A 19,875-nucleotide genomic window follows, 5' to 3' on the forward strand; every position below is an offset into this window, starting at 1 on the left:
CTTTTTGTAGTAGGCAAAAATTAGGAGCAATACTTGGAGATTAAACCAGTCAATCCTAAAGGAAATCAGTCATGAATATTCATTGGAATGACTGATGCTGAAGCTGAAACTCCCATACTTTGGCCACCTGATGCAAAGAACTGGCTTATTAGAAAAGACCCTGATGCTAGGAAAGATTGAAGGTGGGAGGAGAAGGGGACGACAGAGGATGAGTTGGTTGGATGGCATCACTAACTCAATGGACATGAGTTTGAGCAAGCTCCAGGAGTTGGTGATGGACAGAGAAGCTTGGCGTGCTGCAGTCCATGGGGTCGCAAAGAATCGGACACAACTGAGTGACTGAACTGAACTGAGAAGCAATACAGTTGTTCATTAACAATATCATGGATTAATTATATATTAATACAATCCCATCAGCAATGAAAATGAACTACTGTTATATGTAATAATACCAATGAATCATATAAGCATGATATTGAACAAAAGATGCCAGTCTGAAAGGAACATGCAAAATATGATTTCATTTATATAAAATTCAAAAACATGAAAATTAAACCATGGTGTTAAAGGTCATAATAACATTATCTCTGGAAGAAAGAAGGAAATAGTACTTGGCACTTAAACAAAACTGCTTCTAGAATACTAACAATGTTCTGATTCTTGATCTGAGTGGTGTTTACATGAATCACTGTTTTTATCATGCTGTGCAGTTATGACTTGTGAACTTTTCTGCAAGTAAGTTATCCTTAAATAAAAGTTTGTTTTTAGAAGCTTGATAACCAAAAAAGGCATATTAGAAAGGAAAGGAAGCATAGTTACAGTAATGAACCCTGACAGCTTATATCTTGTCTAGGAAGGAGAAAGAAAACCTAAAATTATAGACCATTTATTAATATTCACAATGAATAATATTCAAAGCAATATTCACTTTCAATATTAATAATATGAGACACATTTAGTGTAAGAGAAAAATAGTCTTACCTGAAAACATATCTAAGCATATCAGTATATTGCAATGTATTAGTCTTATGATAGTTCATCAGAGCTCAGTTATTTCCAGAAACACTCATGGCAAAGATGGCTAATTACTGCCCCTAAACTATTGTTCCTTTAGACACAAGACCCATAGGTCCAGGGAAACCTAAACTCATGGCCACCAAGAATAAAGCCTGTGTTTCTCGGTCTTTGCAGCTAGGCAGGACAATGTGTCTACATTCTGTAGGATGGAACGTGAACAGAAGTGGTGTACACAGCATCTGGATCATGGCCTTGGACAGTGCACTCCTCTGTGTCACCTCTGTACCATGAGTACAGAGTGGAGCTGCCATATTTCAACCTAGGGATGAAGCCATGTGTTGAGGATGCAAACGCCATCCTGAACGCCTGTTGGCACATCTCCAGACTAAATGAGAGAGAAATCATCTTGTGTAGACCATTATTATGTCTGAACCTGATGGCCCACATGGGGCCACTACCATTTAGTTTTACTTAATAGACTATTGGCCAGAAAGAAAGCAAAGCAAAATTCTCAGCTAGATAACACATTTTAAGATAATTAGGTAAATTTGAATATAGAATGATTAGATTTGACAAATCTTTGTTCTTTCCTTAGGTGTGTTTATTGTGTTGCAGTCGTATTGATTGTTCTTAGATCAAATACAGAATCTTTGGTTGATTCCTAGTGGTTTGGTGTGACATCAGCATGGATAGATAATGCAAATGTGCCAAACTATTAATTATTGAATCTGGGTGACAGGTATACAGATGTGCTTGTGTTATTCCTTCATATTTCCTGCATGTTTGGAATCATCCACAATAATAATTTGAAAAAATAAGACAAGTAAAACATTTTTGATAGAATGTAGTATGCACTTGGCATCCCACTCCAGTACTCTTGCCTGGAAAATCCCATGGATGGAGGAGCCTGGTGGGCTGCAGTCCATGGGGTCACTAAGAGTCAGACACTACTGAGCGACTTCACTTTCACTTTTCACTTTCATGCATTGGAGAAGGAAATGGCAACCCGATCCAGTGTTCTTGCCTGGAGAATCCCTGGGATGTGGGAGCCTGGTGGGCTGCCATCTCTGGGGTCGCACAGAGTCGGACACGACTGAAGCGACTTAGCAGCAGCAGCAGCAGCAGCAGCAGCAGCAGCAGCAGTATGCACTTGGAGCTATCAGAGCACTGACTGCAGCATAAAAGACTCATTCTTGGAAACATTAAAGGCCCTCAACAAAGCACATGTGTTTGCATTGTGCTGTCACCATTGTTCCCAGACCAAGCGTGTGCTTTCATCTTGCTGAGAAGAGCCAACTGACTATGGACAACTTTATCAACTTTCTTCTGTTAATTCAAATGGCAAAACTAGTTGGAAGAGAATATCCTACAGACACTGCTACAAGCTAACAGTGTGGGTGTGTGTACTGTTTGAGGCATTTTCAGTTCAGTTCAGTTGCTCAGTCATGTCCGACTCTTTGCCACCCCATGAATTGCAGCAGGCCAGGCCTCCCTGTCCATCACCAACCCCCAGAGTTCACTCAGACTCACGTCCATCGAGTCAGTGATGCCATCCAGCCATCTCATCCTCTGTCGTCCCCTTCTCCTCCTGCCCCCAATCCCTCCCAGCAATCAGGGTCTTTTCCAATGAGTCAACTCTTCGCATGAGGTAGCCAGAGTACTGGAGTTTCAGCTTTAGCATCATTCCTTCCAATGAACACCCAGGGCTGATCTCCTTCAGAATGGACTGGTTGGATCTCCTTGCAGTCCAAGGGACTCTCAAGAGTCTTCTCCAACACCACAGTTCAAAAGCATCAATTCTTCGGTGCTCAGCTTTCTTCACAGTCCAACTCTCACATCCATACATGACCACTGGAAAAACCATAGCCTTGACTAGACGGACCTTTGTTGGCAAAGTAATGTCTCTGCTTTTGAATATGCTTCTAGGTTGGTCATAACTTTCCTTCCAAGGAGTAAGCGTCTTTTAATTTCATGGCTGCAATCACTATCTGCAGTGATTTTGGAGCCCCCCAAAATAAAGTCTGACACTGTTTCCACAGTTTCCCCATCTATTTCCCATGAAGTGATGGGACCAGATGCCATGATCTTTGTTTTCTGAATGTTCGGCTTTAAGCCAACTTTTTCACTCTCCTCTTTCACTTTCATCAAAAGGCTTTTTAGTTCCTCTTCACTTTCTGCCATAAGGATGGTGTCATCTGCATATCTGAGATTATTGATATTCTCCCGGCAATCTTGATTCCGGCGTGTGCTTCTTCCAGCCCACTTTATTTGCTCACTAATGCATTTACCTACCATCTGTGATCCATATTGCACATTGCAGTGCGTTCATTTTAGCTGAGGACTCAACAGCTGCTACCATCTTCCATACCAATGTTGTTATAGTGTTGTTTTGTTGCTAAGTCATGCCCTACTCTTTGGCAACCCCATGGACTTTGTCCACCAGGCTCCTCTGTCCATGGGGTTTCCCAGGCAAGAATACTGGAGTAGGTTGCCATGTCCTTCTCAGGTGATCTTCCCAACCCAGGGACTGAACTTTCGTCTCCAGCATTGCAGGTGGATTCTTTGCCACTGAGCCACCAAGGAAGCCCATTATTATAGTAAGAATGACAATAGCATTCCTTGATTTCTGAGGCTTACAAAGCCACACTTTAAAAATCAATTAAAAAACAGATGAAACCAGAACATAGATTATGCAGGAATGAAACAGTTAAAATTTCATCAGTGTAAGCTCTATATTTAGATCACATTCTTGGTTTTTTACTTTAGTTTAGACTGTGGGCCATTTCTGACTCATTACAGTTCAATAAACTCAGCTTTATCTGTCCTGAGATCAAAGTGTTTTTCTCCCATAAGAATATACTTCCAATCCGTAATGGTAACAAAGGGAAAAAATGCATCCTCCATATTAGTGTCTGTTCTGGTTACTCCTGTTTAGACTTGTATTGCATTATTTACATTTATCAGATTAAGAATTTAGAATGTCAAATGTCACTTTTCTGTGAATGGCCATATTTTCAGTTAATATCATATATATGTATACATGTATATATATATGTGTGTGTGCGTGTGTCTATACATATATACAGATGGCAGTATTAGTCAACAGTATTACTATAATTGATACACAGAAATTTTAAAACAAAACTTGACTGTCATGTGGAGTATAGAAGGCCAATTAGTTGGACCTTTTAAAGTCAGACTGAGTAGAAAATAATTGCTTGTAAGAATATTACAAAATGCCAAAGGTTTCTCTTCATTTTTTATTATTGAATAATAGCATCAAGAAAAGGAGGAACTTTTATAAGAAAAATTATATTAAATAATATGTTTAAAAGTAATGATTTTTCTCTTCTGCTGCTTGATTTCAGAAGATTTAGATTGTAATATCACTATAACTTCTGTAGGAGTTTCTTTTAAAAAATAGAAAGGAGAGAACCATTTATGCGTCTCTTCTTCTTTTTTTGTGTGTGTGTAATAAAGTTTTATTAAAGTATAAAGGAGATAGAGAAAGCTTCTGACATAGGCATCAGGAGGGGGCAGAAAGAGTACCCGCTTGCGAGTGTTAACAATGAAGTTATATAATCCAAAGAATATCTGGAGGTTGTAAAGACCTCATCAGACCTACTCCCATAATTTACATTTTAAGATAACACTGTCCTTAGGCAAGATACATCCTTGTAAAGACCAGGTCTACTCCCATAATTAACATTTTAAGATAACAGAAGGTTGAATCCAAAGACTGTCCTTAGGCAGGATACATTATTGTTATATAATCCTAAGGAATGTGGAGAAAGAAAAAAAGTTTGCCCTTTCTTCCTCCTTGAGAATTCCAGACCCCTCTCTCCTTGGGGACCCCTAGACTCCCTATCAACCTGCCTAGGAACCGACTCTCTCATTCCCCCCTTTTCTTTTAGGAGAATTATGTTGCCTAGGGAAAAGGGGCGTCATTCTCGTTCCGTAACTACTTCCGAGCTGACAAGGGGCGTTGTCCCTAAATTGGTGAGGCAACATATTCTCCTAATCCTCATATTGAGGATATCTGATCCAGGGACCCCAAATAGTAGTTGCAGGAAACTACAGCAGTAGCAGGAGTTTGAGCAACCATTTGTAACTTAAAAGCTTTCATGCGGCTAGAAACAATTCCAGTTATACAATTATAGATGTAGGGAGCAAAGAGCAAAAACAAAACAAAAAAGCAGAATCAAAATTAGAAGTCACATTATGTCCATAGTTAAAGTGCAAAGTGTTGCACCAGTCCATTTTAGGGTTGGTAGATGTCATCAGATGAAGAAGAGGCATCGCATGTGATTGTTGTCGAAGGTATTCACAGACTTGGAGAAAGTCTTTTCCTTGAAGTGGGGATGTCCACCACGGGAAGCCTTCCACTGACCAAGAGGGGAGTGCTCCACAGACCCAGCAGTTAGACCGATTGTGGAATGCAGCATAGGAGTGAGCCCAGAACAGGAAGACATTGTCTTGAGGATCAAACGGCAGACTCAGGATTTTTGGAGTCAGCAGAAGTAGACTCACATAGATTATTAGGCCCATCCGCTGCCCTTTGCTTAACTCTAGAGCTCGGGTCAGGGCCACAAGCTCCGCCAACAGAGCACTGGTTCCCTGGGGGAGAGATTTTGTTTCCAAAACCTGTTCAGCGGTCACCATGGTGTAACCTGCTTTACGCTTTCCATCCCGAACAAAAGAACTGCCATCTGTAAATATTTCCATGTCAGGATTGTCTAATGGGGTATCCTTTAGATCCTCCCGAGCTGCATAGTTCAAAGTTAGGAATTGAGAACAATCGTGATCAGGTGTTTCATTTTCCTTTTCAGGAAGGAAAGTGGCAGGATTTAAATTTCCACAAACTTTAAGCTTAGTTACTGGTCCTTCTAACAACAATGACTGATACTTAAGAAGCCTACTGTCTGTCTCTTCTTACAGCTGAAATAAAAGTTTGTTTAATGACCATATAAAGAATTCCAAGATATTAGCCCTAATGATAAAATGATTGGGTAACTTCATGACTAGATCTTGTATTTCAAAACATTTCAACATTATAAAACAAAAGTATTTTAAAGTTATGAAAGATTATAATCTAATTTATGAAAATACATCATTAATGACCCCTTGCTTCAGAAAAGTAAAAATACTATTTTTGGAAGTCAAAATATTCAGATTAAAGTTACTAGGTGCTAAATATTTCAGGATCAAATAACCCAAGAAATTACCACCATCACACTCTGAAATGGAAGCACTACCAGTAATAATCCCATCATTAAAATTCAAGAAATTATAGATGGGAATTTTCTGTAAGTGTTTGCAGCTCTAAAATACAAAACTCTGCTGAAGAACAAGGTTTTGGGGTGCAATTCAAAACCTTCATCTTCAGGCTTGTCATTCTGGAAGCACACACGTAAAATATTTACAAGAGTGTTTCATGCCAACAAATTGCTCCAGAAGATGAGAAGCGATGGCTAGATTGTTCTGCCTAAACCATTGCCTGTGTAAGGAAAATATCTTAGAAGCCTGTTTATATTCCAGGTCCATAACTCACTGTTCAGAAAGTTAACACTGTGATGTGCCAAACAGCATCCTGATTCATTAGATTTAGAAACCTATTAGTGGCTAAGAGAATCACTGTGTTAACCAGCAACACCCTGTGTTTTTGTTATTCTTTCTTGCACATCACATTTTCACACTTTGTAATCAGTTCAGTTCAGATGAGTTCAGTCGCTCAGTCATGTCCAACTCTTTGCGACCCCATGAACCACAGCATGCCAGGCCCCCCTGTCCATCATCAACTCCCAAACCCATGCCCATTATGTTGGTGATGCCATCCAATCATCTCATCCTCTCTCATCCCCTTCTCCTCCTGCCCTCAATCTTTCCCAGCATCAGGGTCTTTTCAAATGAATCAGCTCTCCACATCAAGTGGCCGAAGTATTGGCCTAGAATGTCGATGTTCACTCTTGCCATCTCCTGTTTGACCATTTCCAATTTGCCTTGATTCATGGACCTAACATTCCAGGTTCCTATGCAATATTGCTCTTTAAGCATCGAACCTTGCTTCTATCACAGGTCCCATCCATAACTGGGTATTGCTTTTGCTTTGGCTCCATCCCTTCATTCTTTCTGGAGTTATTTCTCCACTGATTTCCAGTAGCATATTGGGCACCTACTGACCTGGGGAGTCCATCTTTCAGTGTCCTACCTTTGGCCTTTTCATACTGTTCATGGGGTTCTCAAGGCAAGAATACTGAAGTGGTTTGCCATTCCCTTCTCCAGTGGACCACATCCTGTCAGACCTCTCCACCATGACCCGTGCATCTTGGGTGGCCCCACACGGCATAGCTTAGTTTCATTGAGTTAGACAAGGCTATGGTCCACATGATCAGATTGGCTAGTTGTCTGTGATTGTGGTTTCAGTCTGTCTGCCCTCTGCTGCCCTCTCTCAGCACCTACTGTCTTACTTCAGTTTCTCTTACCTTGGATGTGGGGTATCTCTTCATGGCTGCTCCAGCAAAGTTCAGCTTCTGCTCCTTACCTTGGACGTGGGGTAGCTCTTCTCGGCTGTTGCCCCTGATCTTGGACATGGGGTGGATCCTCTCAGCCATGCTTGTGGGCTATCAAATACTAGCAATTCACTTGACAATTCTTCTGAACTCACAGAGAAGGAAAAGAGATAGGCATGACTGAGCAGCTTCCCTAGAGTGGTCTTTTCCAGAGGAGTGCATTGTTATCTGCACCTAAAATATTATTTTTCTTTCCTCTCTTGTTTTATAAGAATAAAACAACATTTCATCTCTGGGCTAGAAGTCATTTATACTTGGGATCATCCATCCAGTACTATTTCAGTTTGATACGCTTGGTTTTTTCTATGTAGGAATTATATTTCAACAAAGTGACTTTCAGTCCCTGCCCAAATAGATGGAAGTGAGGGAGGCCACCACCCTACCCTGGTGATGAATAGTCAACTCATTCATCACCAGCATAGAGCCACCTAAATTGGCAGGCTAGGTGGTGTCGGCTTCTGTCCACACATCTCCTTGTATTAATAACTCTCTCCTGATGCAACCTTATTCCTGAACCTCCCTTCACTGGCTACTGCATCATTGTGGCTGCTGAAACTGTAGAAAGCATTTGAGGAATTTTACAGGCTGGTAAAATTATTCTGCAACCTCAGTTTTTAAAAATACATCTTCAAGATATTTTTTCTCTCAAAGTTTTAATTATATCTTGAAATTTATGTTCCCTTTTAAAATGACTCAAAGTTTGGACTTACCGATCAAATAATACTTTTCCAGTGGTATTTAAACACTTTGATTCAAGTTACTATTAAATATTGTCCTTATACCTTAGATTTTTTCCTTCAAATGAAAATAATCCTTTGGTTGTTAGTTTATTCCAGGGTTTATTTTAATGTGGAAAAAATAATGCTTGGCATATAGGATCTTGCCCATCTGCCTAACCTCGAGCCTTTTTTGGGGTTTGCAGAGATCAAGAAAAAACAGGACATCTGAGTTACGAAAGCAATAGGCAGTCGATTCAACATCTAAAGGTGAGTATATAGAGATATTGCAAATTTGCCTTCTTTGCAGAAAAAGAAAGCTAAAATAATTTGTAGATACATCTTTAGAAGCCATCAGATCATGGAATTTTTTCATATATCTGTAATGATTAATTTTCTGTTAAATATTTATGTTGCTTTTGGAGCCATCAATTTTTGTCATCTCTCTTGTATGATAAACTTTCTAAGAATGAGAAACAGAGAAATAGCACATCTTTACTTTTTGCCTTCATCCTACCTTTTATATCCTCATCCTATCCTAGTTGATGGGTAAGAGTGACTGAAATTCAGAGTCAGTTAGAATACTTACAGAAATGCTCTGTGACAACCTAGAGGGGTGGGATGGAGGTGGGGGTGGGAGGGAGGTTCAAGAGGGAGAGAATATATGTATATTTATGACTGATTCATATTGTTGTACAGAAGAAACCAACACTTGTAAAGCAATTGTCCTCCAAATAAAAATAAGTTCAAAGAAGTTTTAAAACCTCAAACATTAAAAAAAAATAATAACAGCCAATGTTGGCAAGGATGAGGAGAAACCTCCATTCTCATTCATTGCTAAAAAGAGAAGAAAGTCCTTTCCAAACTTTAAAAACCATTTTGCAGCTATACCAGTACATTTTAGTTCCTATGAGCAACAAAGTATTAATAGTATAAAAAACTTATTCTGGTTAAGGAGACTGTGGAAGCTGTGTAGTTGTGTATCATTTAAATGGTGATGAAAGAGTAGGAGCTCTGGCCTCTACTGTTTAGTTGATAAATGACTTTATTTATTTTTTTTTATGCTTTTTTCTTTATTCTTTTTAAAAGTATGAAAGTATGATAATACATTTACAGGAGACTTGGAAAATACAGAACAAACTTGGAAAATACAAACAAACAAACAGAACAGATAAATGACTTTACATTGTTTAACCAGTCACTTCCTACCTTGCCTCATCTTTTTCGTGCTGATATTTACATCTAAGTGATATCTACAATGACTTTCTGTTTTATAAGTGGTTGTGTTTAAACTCTTGTCCCAAGAGCTGATGACAAGACAATTTGGGGTCAAGGACTCTTTTTGGTCAGTATCCTTCTTTAGTTGACATCCTTTGTTGCTCTAGTCCATGACTGATGTACTTATATGTCTTATTGATCTTTTTTTCTGATGAAGCTTTGTGTTTACTCCTTGATTTCAGAATAAAGCTACAGGCACTGGATCCCTAACTTGCTAATATTCTAGACTCTGCTGACAAAAATGACTTAACACTACTACCCTACACAGCCTGCTGGCCTTTCATGGTCCCACTAGTCACCCATGTCTATGTACCAACCTGCCGAGTTTTCTCTGGTTGCTCAGCTGCTAGTTTCTTTCAGTTTGTCCCTGGCTCGGTTTTTCCTGATCATCTTCTTTTTTTCTGAATGTTACCTACTCTTACACAAGTCCACTCTTTCCATTTCTATAGCCTCGTTATCTTTGAGCTTCCAACCTCTTAAAAACATGATGGCTGCCTCTTCCTATTCCTCCGGGAAGTCGTCTTCTCAGACACTTCTCATAAAACATCAGGGCTGTAAAAGAATTTAATTTAGCTACGTCATTCTAGAGTGAAAGAAACGGAAGTCTGTGGAGACAAGTTTATCAACATTCACCTAGTAATCAACCACAAGGCCAAAATTAAGGATTTTTTCATTGCAAAGAACTGGAGAATCCAGCCTTGGCCCCCACTGATATAATTTCCACTCCCAGAAGTCTTCTAGACTTCTAGTCTATCTACACTGGGATCCGTTTCTTCCAGCTGGCACAGCCCTGAGCAGGGGGGTCATTGAAATGCAGAGGATGGGATCTGAAATCTGCCACAGGCATTAGCAACCAGCACTTCTATACTTCAATTACCCTTCACTTCCTGTAACCAGAAGGGAATTGCACTGCATACTCAAAATGCAGATGAGATGGAATAGGGACGTTATATTCAAAACAAAAACAGGACTTTGTTCTAGTCGGTTTTGGTTGGAAAAACCTGTTCTAAATCCTCTCATGGGATGTTGAATAACATAATTTTGGCAAACGTTTTTAACCTTTGTTGGTCTTCTTCAGACATTATTCTGCTTAACTACCATGGTCACAGATCTGTTCTCTGAGCCTCTCTGTGGGAAATTGTTTGGTAGCTCTGAGTTTTTTTGTACCTACTCTGTTTTGAAAAGTCCTAGTTTTATTGAGACGCCTTTCTTTTGTTTTCTCAGAGCCTCCATCCCCAACTGGTGACATCTTTAGGATGGATCATTAATGTGCTCTCAAAATATTTTCTGAAGCTTTTAGTGGGAGCAAAATTTTACTTCATCTGTCAGTGAACGACTTCTGTATTGCAGTCATATCTGGTGTGTCTGTTCTTAGAAAACTGTTCAAAGTCATTATTCAGTTCCCACTGGCATTCATAATCATTCCTTGGTGACTTATATTGTTATACATCTGTATAGGATTTCATGGTTTTCACATTATCTTGTTTGAACCTATGAGATATAGGTAGGGCTGATATTATCTCCATTTTATGGCTGTAGAAACTTCAGCTCAGTGATTCAGTGACTTTCCTAAAGTCACTAAGATAGTAAGTGGCAGAGTGAAGACTAAAATCTTAGCCTAATGCCAGTGCTCTTCCACATGACTCTACTAATCAAGCATGAAGATTGTCTTTGTCTGATTGCACCCCACCCACTTGTCTGAAAGGCAAAAACACCCCCCAAGTTTAGAAGTAGGACTAGAAAAAGACATCTTCATTCACATGAAAAAAGCAATTTGCTACCATGAGACTCTTATGACATCTCCTTACACCAAAAAAGATTCAAGTCTTATTTCCAAAACTGCTAATTGAAGAATGTCAGTTACAAACACAGAAAATCAAAGTTCAATCTCCAGCATCTCTGACTGCTAATTACATTTTTACACTAACCACATTTCTATGCTACAACCGAATAAATCCATGCCTTGCACTTGGAGTCACAGCTCCCAGAAGCTCTTTGCTCAGTTCTTTGCAAGGAACGTGTGAGAGTTCTACTGTCTGACTAATGGGCCATGCAGATGGATGATGCCACAGAAGGCTGCAGAAATAGAACTCCTCACAGGTTAGAGTAGAGAACTTTGGCAAGGCCAAGTCATGTCTCTGTCTGCCACCTGCCCCATGAACTCTCAGACTTGCCATGAGACACTGAGGAATCTAGAATGAAGAAAGAAGGAAGACAGATCAAAGGCAGAAGTGGAACTTGTTACATTTCATCGGTACTGTCCTCAAGAGTATGCCATTGCAAAAAAAAAGAGAGAGAGAGAGAGGGAGAGAGTATTCAATTGCTTAGGCCCTGGGAGGAGAGCAGCAAAATTGCAAACATGGCATACTAAGTTCATAATTGGCTAAAGTTCTTACACTTGTAAGGCACTCTTGTATTCAGTTCCGTTCAGTCGCGCAGTCGTGTCCGACTCTTTGCGACCCCATGATTTGCAGCACCCCAGGCCTCCCTGTCCGTCACCACTGTTGTATTAGGGCTCCTAAAAAAGTAGTACTGATAGAGTCCTTCCATGAACTGGTCTGTGTTCACACACCAGTTACTGTTCTAAATGGCCCAAACTGGACAGCTCAAACATGGGATGTCCTTCTTGTCCTCCTCTGAACCTTCCTTGGGACCCTGACAAGAACTTGTGAATATGTATGTTAGTCATTCAATCATGTCCAACTCTTTATGACCCCATGAACTACAGCATGCCAGGTTTCCCCGTCCTTCACCATCTCCTGGAGTTTACTAAAATTCATGTCCATTAAGTCAGTGATGCCATCCAACCATCTCATCCTCTATCATCCCTTTCTCCTCCTACACTCAATCTTTCCCAGCATTAGGGTCTTTTCCAATGAGTTGGCTCTTTGCATCAGGTGGCCAAAGTATTAGAGCTTCAGCTTCAGCACCAGTCCTTCCAATGAATATTCAGAGTTGACTTCCTTTAGGACTGAGTGGTTTGATCTACTTGCTGTCCAAAGGACCCTTCAAGAGTCTTCTCCAGCACCACAGTTCGAAAGCATCAGTTCTTTGGCACTCAACCTTCTTTATGGTCCAACTCTCACATCCATAGTTGACTACTGGAAAAACCATAGCTTTGACTATTCGGACCTTTGTTGGCAAAGTGATGTCTCTGTTTTTTAATGCATTGTACATTGTACATTGTCTAGGTTTGTCATAGCTATTCTTCCAAGGAGCAAGTGAATTTTAATTATGTGGCTGCAGTCAATGTCTGCATTGACTTTGGAGCCCAAGAAAATGAAATCTGACACTGTTGCTACTTTTTCCCCAACTATTTGCCATGAAGTGATGGGACTGGATGCCATGAACTTAATTTTTTGAATGTTGAGTTGTAAGTCAGCTTTTTCCACTCTCCTCTTTGACCTTCATCAAGAAGCTCTTTAATTCACTTTCTGCCACTGAAGTGGTATCATCTGCATATCTGAGATTGTTGATATCTCTCCCAGAAATCTTGATTCCAGCTTGTGAGTCATCCAGTCCAGCATTTCATATAATGTACTCTGCATATAAGTTAAATAAGCAGGGTGACAACGTACAGCCTTGACATCCTCCTTCCCCAACGTTGAATCAGTCCATTGTTCCATGTCTGATTCTAACTCTTGCTTCTTGTCCTGCAAACAGGTTTCTCAGGAGGCAGGGAATGTGGTCTGATATTCCCATCTCTTTAATAATATTTCACAGTTTGTTGTGATCCATACAGTCAAAGGCTTTAGCGTAGTCAGTGAAGCAGAAGTAGATATTTTTGGAATTCCCTTGCTTTTTCTATGATCCAGCATATGTTGGCAATTTGATCTATTTTTCCTTTGCCTTTTCTAAATCCAGCTTGTACCTCTGGAAGTTCTCAGTTCACAAATTGCTGAAACCTAGCTTGAAGGGTTTTGAGCATAATCTTGCAATCATGTAAAATGAGTGCAATTGTACAGTAATTTGAACATTCTTTGGCATTTCCTTTCTTTGGGATTGGAATGAAAACTGACCTTTTCCAGTCCTGTGCCCACTGCTGAGTTTTCCAAATTTGCTGACATGTTGAGTGCAGCACTTTCACAGCATCATCTTTTAGGATTTGAAATAGCTCAGCTGGAATTTCATCACCTCCACTATCTTTGTTCATAGTAATGCTTCTTACGGCCCACTTGACTTCACATTCCAAGATGTCTGGCTCTAGGTGAGTAACCACAACATCCTGGTTATCTGGGTCATTAAAAGGTTTTTTTGTACAATTCTTCTGTGTATTCTTTCTGCCTTTTCTTAATCTCTTCTGATTCTATTAGGTCCTTTCCATTTATGAAAGGAGTTTTGAAAGTCTAGTGATTAAATTTTCTGATGTTAGCATTTTCTATGTAGATTTTGTTGTATGTTTCTTCCATCTATGTCTTTCTCCTCTCAGTGCTCAAGGTGGACTGTTTGCAAAATTCTTCAGTCAGTTGAAATTTCAAGAATATTTGTTTCTCATAACCTCCTTTCTTTCAAGTCTGTTGGCTACCCTGTTCTCTGTGTTCCCAGCCACACCTTCTTGTGCCACAGCAAGGTTGTATGAGAGAAGTAAAACCACCTACAATTTAGACTCTTCTCCACGCTGGACCAGAGATACTCCATAGGTTAGAGGAAACTACATGTGGGTGAGGTGTCTTCACTCCATTTCCTCAGAGGTAGGAGAATATAAATATCTCAGACTAGAAGTCTCCTGCTAAGACTCCTAGATAAGATTCAAGCAGTTGCAACAGAGAAACAAAACTTTCTCTTTTTTTTTTATGTGTGTTACCTGCTATGTTGTAAATCTGGGGCATATCTTAGCTATTTAGTGGAAAAGCTAATCAGATACTACTTAAGTACCACCAAGAAGGAAATGTAGGGGTGAAAGTTTAGAAATGATTTATTAAGCTGGTTGTCTCAGAATCATTGGGATTTTCATAGTTAAGACCAGAAAGAAATAGTATCCATGATCAGGTAGTGAAGTAGCTACACTGCTTAGAAGTCACGACTCAGCATAAGAACTGTAACCTGAATAAGCACACAAATTACCAAGTTGAGTTAGAATGAGAGAAAAGCGAATACTCCTTTTACCCTGGCAAAAGGTAAGGCATCAGCAAATAACTTCTTCCTGTTATTGTCCCCCATCCATGAGTCTGTTCTAGATCTGCTGTTTCCATGTCTTCATTTAAGAGGAATGTGAAGAACTTCATCATTTCTACTTTATATTGCTCTGACAATTTCAACATGTTTACAGTCTATATTATATCTCACCATGCATTTCCATTTTATCTTTTGTTCAGGATGATAATATTCTAGTCTGGAGAACAACACAAGGATGCCTAACATGATGCAGCCTGCCTTCCACACAGGAAAGGAGAGGAAGCCAGCAGCAAGCAAGAACATGGTTTCCTTTAGAAAAGATAATTCCTCAGGACTTTCCTCATACCATTTGTTAGAGAAGGGAGATAAGAGTTTGTGCACAAATTGAAACATTTGTTGTCCAGGCTGTTACAAAGAAAAATACTGGTCAAAAGCAAAACCATCACCGTTTTCATTTTATGCACATGAAGTTTCCCAAACATTAATTTCAGTCTTTTATACCCTGCCCAGATGTTAGGTCAACCACTTCTGCCATTTCTGCAGATGCATTTTCCAAAAACACATGTTTTAGGAATTCCAAATCTTGTGGTCTGTCTGATTTTCTACACTAGGAATCTATCTCTTTAAAGCATGTGTTAATCTGGCTTCCTAATGTCTAGAAGTAATAGAGTACGTTTCTATGGGATAACTAGTTGGGAGTTTTTAAACCTGCCTGCACGTAACTCAGATTCAGCCAAAATAATCTCTTCTACCTTGTGACACTAGGTACAAAATCCCATAGATAGGAAATACCAAGAGTGTTTTTATTAAGTAATCTGATGGAGCTACTTTTTTTTTTTTTTACACAATTCTCACTTCTTATTCTTTAGCGATCTTATTCTATACTCATCAAGAGTATACAAGTTGAAAAACTAATGAACTTGTTCATTTTTAATGTTGACCTTCTCTTCATAGGCAGAAGGTATGATTGCTTCTGTTTCTGAGAACAAATCCTGTCTATGCCTCATAGCCCAGCTTAATGTATTTTAATTTTTGTTTATTTATATAACACATGCAGAAGATGGGGCATATACAGTCTTGAAATGTGAGAAGGAGCAAGAAAAGTGAGGATTTTCCCAAAATAATATTACTCTGTTTGAAAAAAATAAAGAAATGTAAAGTGAAAGTGAAAGAAAGTGAAGAAATGTAAAATAACCCCCAAACCCATTAGTGGTGACCACTGAGTTTTGTTTATTATATCCAAATATCAAGGGCTAAAAATACTTTATTTTTAAAAAGTCACATTCCATGGAACTCAAACATATACTGGTATACCAGTATTAATGGCAGACTATTCATAAGTAATAAAAGATGAAAACAACTCGTGTTCATCAACAGATGAATGGATTCTTAAAATGTGGTATATACCCATCAGTTCAGTTCAGTTCAGTTGCTCAGTCGTGTCCGACTCTTTGTGACCCCGTGAATCACAGCACGCCAGGCCTCCCCATCCATCACCAACTCCCGGAGTTCACTCAGACTCACGTCCATCGATGCCACCCAGCCATCTCATCCTCTGTCGTCCCCTTTTCCTCCTGCCCCCAATCCCTCCCAGCATCAGAGTCTTTTCCAATGAGTCAACTCTTCGCATGAGGTGGCCAAAGTACTGGAGTTTCGGCTTCAGCATCATTCCCTCCAAAGAAATCCCAGGGCTGATCTCCTTCAGAATGGACTTGTTGGATCTCCTTGCAGTCCAAGGGACTCTCAAGAGTCTTCTCCAACACCACAGTTCAAAAGCATCAATTCTTCAGTGCTCAGCCTTCTTCACAGTCCAACTCTCACATCCATACATGACCACAGGAAAAACCATAGCCTTGACTAGACGGACCTTTGTTGGCAAAGTAATGTCTCTGCTTTTGAATATGCTGTCTAGGTTGGTCATAACTTTCCTTCCAAGGAGTAAGCGTCTTTTCATTTCATGGCTGCAGTCACCATCTGCAGTGATTTTGGAGCCCCAAAAAATAAAGTCTGACACTGCTTCCACTGTTTTCCCATCTATTTGCCATGAAGTGATAGGACTGGATATCATGATCTTCATTTTCTGAATGTTGAGCTTTAAGCCAACTTTTTCACTCTCCTCTTTCACTTTCATCAAGAGGCTTTTTAGTTCCTCTTCAGTTTCTGCCATAAGGGTGGTATCATCTGCATATCTGAGGTTATTGATATTTCTCCCAGCAATCTTGACTCCAGTTTGTGCTTCTTCCAGTCCAGCGTTTCTCATGATGTACTCTGCATATAAGTTAAATAACCAGGGTGACAATATACAGCCTTGATGTACTCCTTTTCCTATTTGGAACCAGTCTGTATATACCCATAACAATGTTATTCATCCATTTAAAAAAATGTTAATATATGCTACAAGATGGTTAAACCTTGAAAATATTATGCTAAATGAAATAAGCCAGACACAAGAGGACATTTGTCTGAGGTACTGAGAACAGGCAAATTCATAGGAATGGAAAGTACAATAGCGCTTACCAGGGGCCAGGTCAAGGGGAGAATGAGGAGTTGTTGTTTAAGGGGCACAAAATCTCTGTTCAAGATAATGAAAAAGTTCTGGAAACACTAATGATAGTTGTACAATATTGTGAATGTACTGAATGCTGCTGATTTGTATGCTTAAAATAGTTAAAATGGTAAACAAACAAATAAAACTCTAATAAAATCTTATCAGTATTTCCAAGATGGGAAAAAAGGCATATGCCAGATCTAAAGCATCTGAGAAGACTTACACCACTTGACAATAATTTGTCATGAACTTTTTGGTTTGAGATAAAAGGAGTTCACATCAACCCCAGCATAATGATGCAGCATAAATATTTTCTAGTCACTAGGCCACCCTGATTACATCATTTCCTTAGTCTTTAGACACTTAGGCGTAGACTTGTACACTTTCAGACAACTCTCAGGAACACCTTGTGCCACTTTGAACCGTGAAGTGTGATCTTTGAGTCACACATTAGCTGAATTGTGTAGGCTCTTCGTTCTTTTTCATAGTTACCACAGAAACTGGGTAGCCATTGTGTTGTGCGGAGACAATAAGAGCATCTAAGGGTGTACATCAAAGTTACCACATTTCATGGTTCATAATCTCTTCCAGCTGACTCCATGTGTGATTATCATGTTCGCATTGGGAGTATAAACATACAACCCAAAGGACTCTGGGAACTGAAGCCAGGAAAACATCTCACCCATGCAGGCGTCCCTCCCAACCTCCTCCCCTCAAAGATTTGTGAAAGGAACACATGAAAGAAACAGCATGTGAGCCTCAGGTGTTTCCAATTATATCCCTCATGTGAGCAGAGATTTCCTAATTCAAAACATATTTTAGCTCAAATAGTCTTCCTTATACTTGAAGACTGTGTATCTTCAGGAGAATTTCATCTGATTCATATCCTATTCATTGACACTTCATCAATAACAACATCTCCCCTGAGCTCTTCTGTAAGAGCACTTCCTCTCTGGGTGGTCAAAAATACAGTGCATTTAAGTACTGATTATTTTCATGAAGCACACTCTCAGAAAGTGTATAACCTTTTGCCCTTGCAAGAAAAAGAAATAAATGCTCAGTGCAGTAGATTTCTTGTCAGTGACATCACCACGGAGTTTTCTAGCACAAGCCTAAACCATCTTCCTGCTCAAGGACAGTCAGTCTCTCTAGAAATGGTATAGAGGGAGGAAGACTGAGTGATATAAATATATCTCCTATGCTGATATAAATCATTAACTGCCTAAATGTTAATACTACTCAGGCAAGACTATTCAGGGATTACAAAGAAAGAATGTGGGTTTGGAGCATTTCGTTTTCCTACGTTTCTTGAATGAAAGATTTAAGACTGATCCTTTAGGCTTCAGCAGGCTTAGACAGCAGCAAGCTTTATCTTATGGTCCCAGAACTTTACCACTTCATTGTTGCCTCTTTGAGTTTGGTGTAGCACTCTGCTTATAGCCATCTTATAGGAGTTGTGTGAGGATTATTTTATGAAGTATCTGAATAATAAGTATTGTTAAATAATATTCACTGTTTAGGGAAACAAATTCATCTACAGATGGATGAACTACATGAATTACAATGAAAATAAACCCCAAACTTTACCTTCTGCTTAATATGCCACAAAAAATAGGTGAATATTTTAAGCCCTATCCCAGTACTTTTCCTCTCTCTCTCTCTCTCTCTCTCTCTGTTACACACACACACACACACACACACACACACACACTTTATGATTTTGGCATAAAATAGTGAAAGAAATTATGAAAGGATAAATTGTTCTTATGATGAAGTGTTTTTGGTTAATTGCCAATGAGCCTTGTAGAGGAATCCAAATTTTCAGATCAGTATCAGTGCTAGAGTTCTTGAGGGGATAAACTCCTACTCTTGACACTTAATCCCAAATCCAAGTAGAGGAGGCTTTCGTTAGAATCTAGCCATCTGAGTTAAGTTTTAAATGCGTGGTAACAATACAACTTTGTGCTCAAATAATATAAATGGTTACCACTCAATTATGTTTATAAAAATAACCACTTGAAATATATCTAATAGTCATATCCAAGAACTTAGCCATATTCTTTTTAGTCCATTACAAGACAAAACAGATGCAAATAGAAATTTTATTTTTCAGCTCAGTTCAGTCACTCAGTCGTGCCTGACACTTTGCGACACCGTGAACCGCAGCATACCAGGCCTCCCTGTCCATCACCAACTCCTGGAGTTTCCCAAAACTCATGTCCATTGAGTCAGTGATGCCATCCAACCATCTCATCTTCTGTTGTCCGAATCTCCTCCTGCCCTCAATCTTTCCTAGCATTGGGGTCTTTTCGAATGAGTCAGCTGTTCACATCGGGTAGCCAAAGTATTGGAGTTTCAGCTTCAACATCAGTCCTTCCAATGAACACCCAGGACTAATCTCCTTTAGGATGGACTGGTTGGATCTCTTTGCAGTCCCAGGGACCCTCAAGAATCTTCTCCAACACCACAGTTCAAAAACATCAATTCTTCGGCGCTCAGCTTTCTTCATAGTCCAACTCTCACATCCATACATGACCACAGGAAAAACCATAGCCTTGACTAGATGGACCTTTGTTGACAAAGTAATGTCTCTGCTTTTTAATATGCTGTCTAGGTTGGTCATAACTTTTCT

At 39.5% G+C, this 19,875-nt stretch overlaps 1 protein-coding gene across 12 annotated transcripts in view; it reads left to right on the top strand.

The window, feature by feature from the left end:
- Positions 1-17,410, top strand: part of LMNTD1 (lamin tail domain containing 1) — a 489,613-nt gene extending 472,203 nt beyond the window's left edge. For 11 of the 12 annotated variants that reach the window (XM_059887032.1, XM_059887035.1, XM_059887034.1 and 8 more), the window contains one exon: positions 14,896-17,410. In XM_059887032.1, coding sequence (XP_059743015.1) covers positions 14,896-14,943 — 48 coding nt within the window. In that variant the 3' untranslated portion in view covers positions 14,944-17,410. Of the gene's footprint in view, positions 1-8,508; positions 8,573-14,895 lie in introns of all 12 variants that reach the window. The other variant, XM_059887031.1, reaches the window with a different exon arrangement.
- Positions 17,411-19,875: the final 2,465 nt, after the last annotated feature.

This window comes from Bos taurus, chromosome 5 (assembly GCF_002263795.3).
Source record: "Bos taurus isolate L1 Dominette 01449 registration number 42190680 breed Hereford chromosome 5, ARS-UCD2.0, whole genome shotgun sequence".
Lineage (NCBI taxonomy): Eukaryota > Metazoa > Chordata > Mammalia > Artiodactyla > Bovidae > Bos > Bos taurus.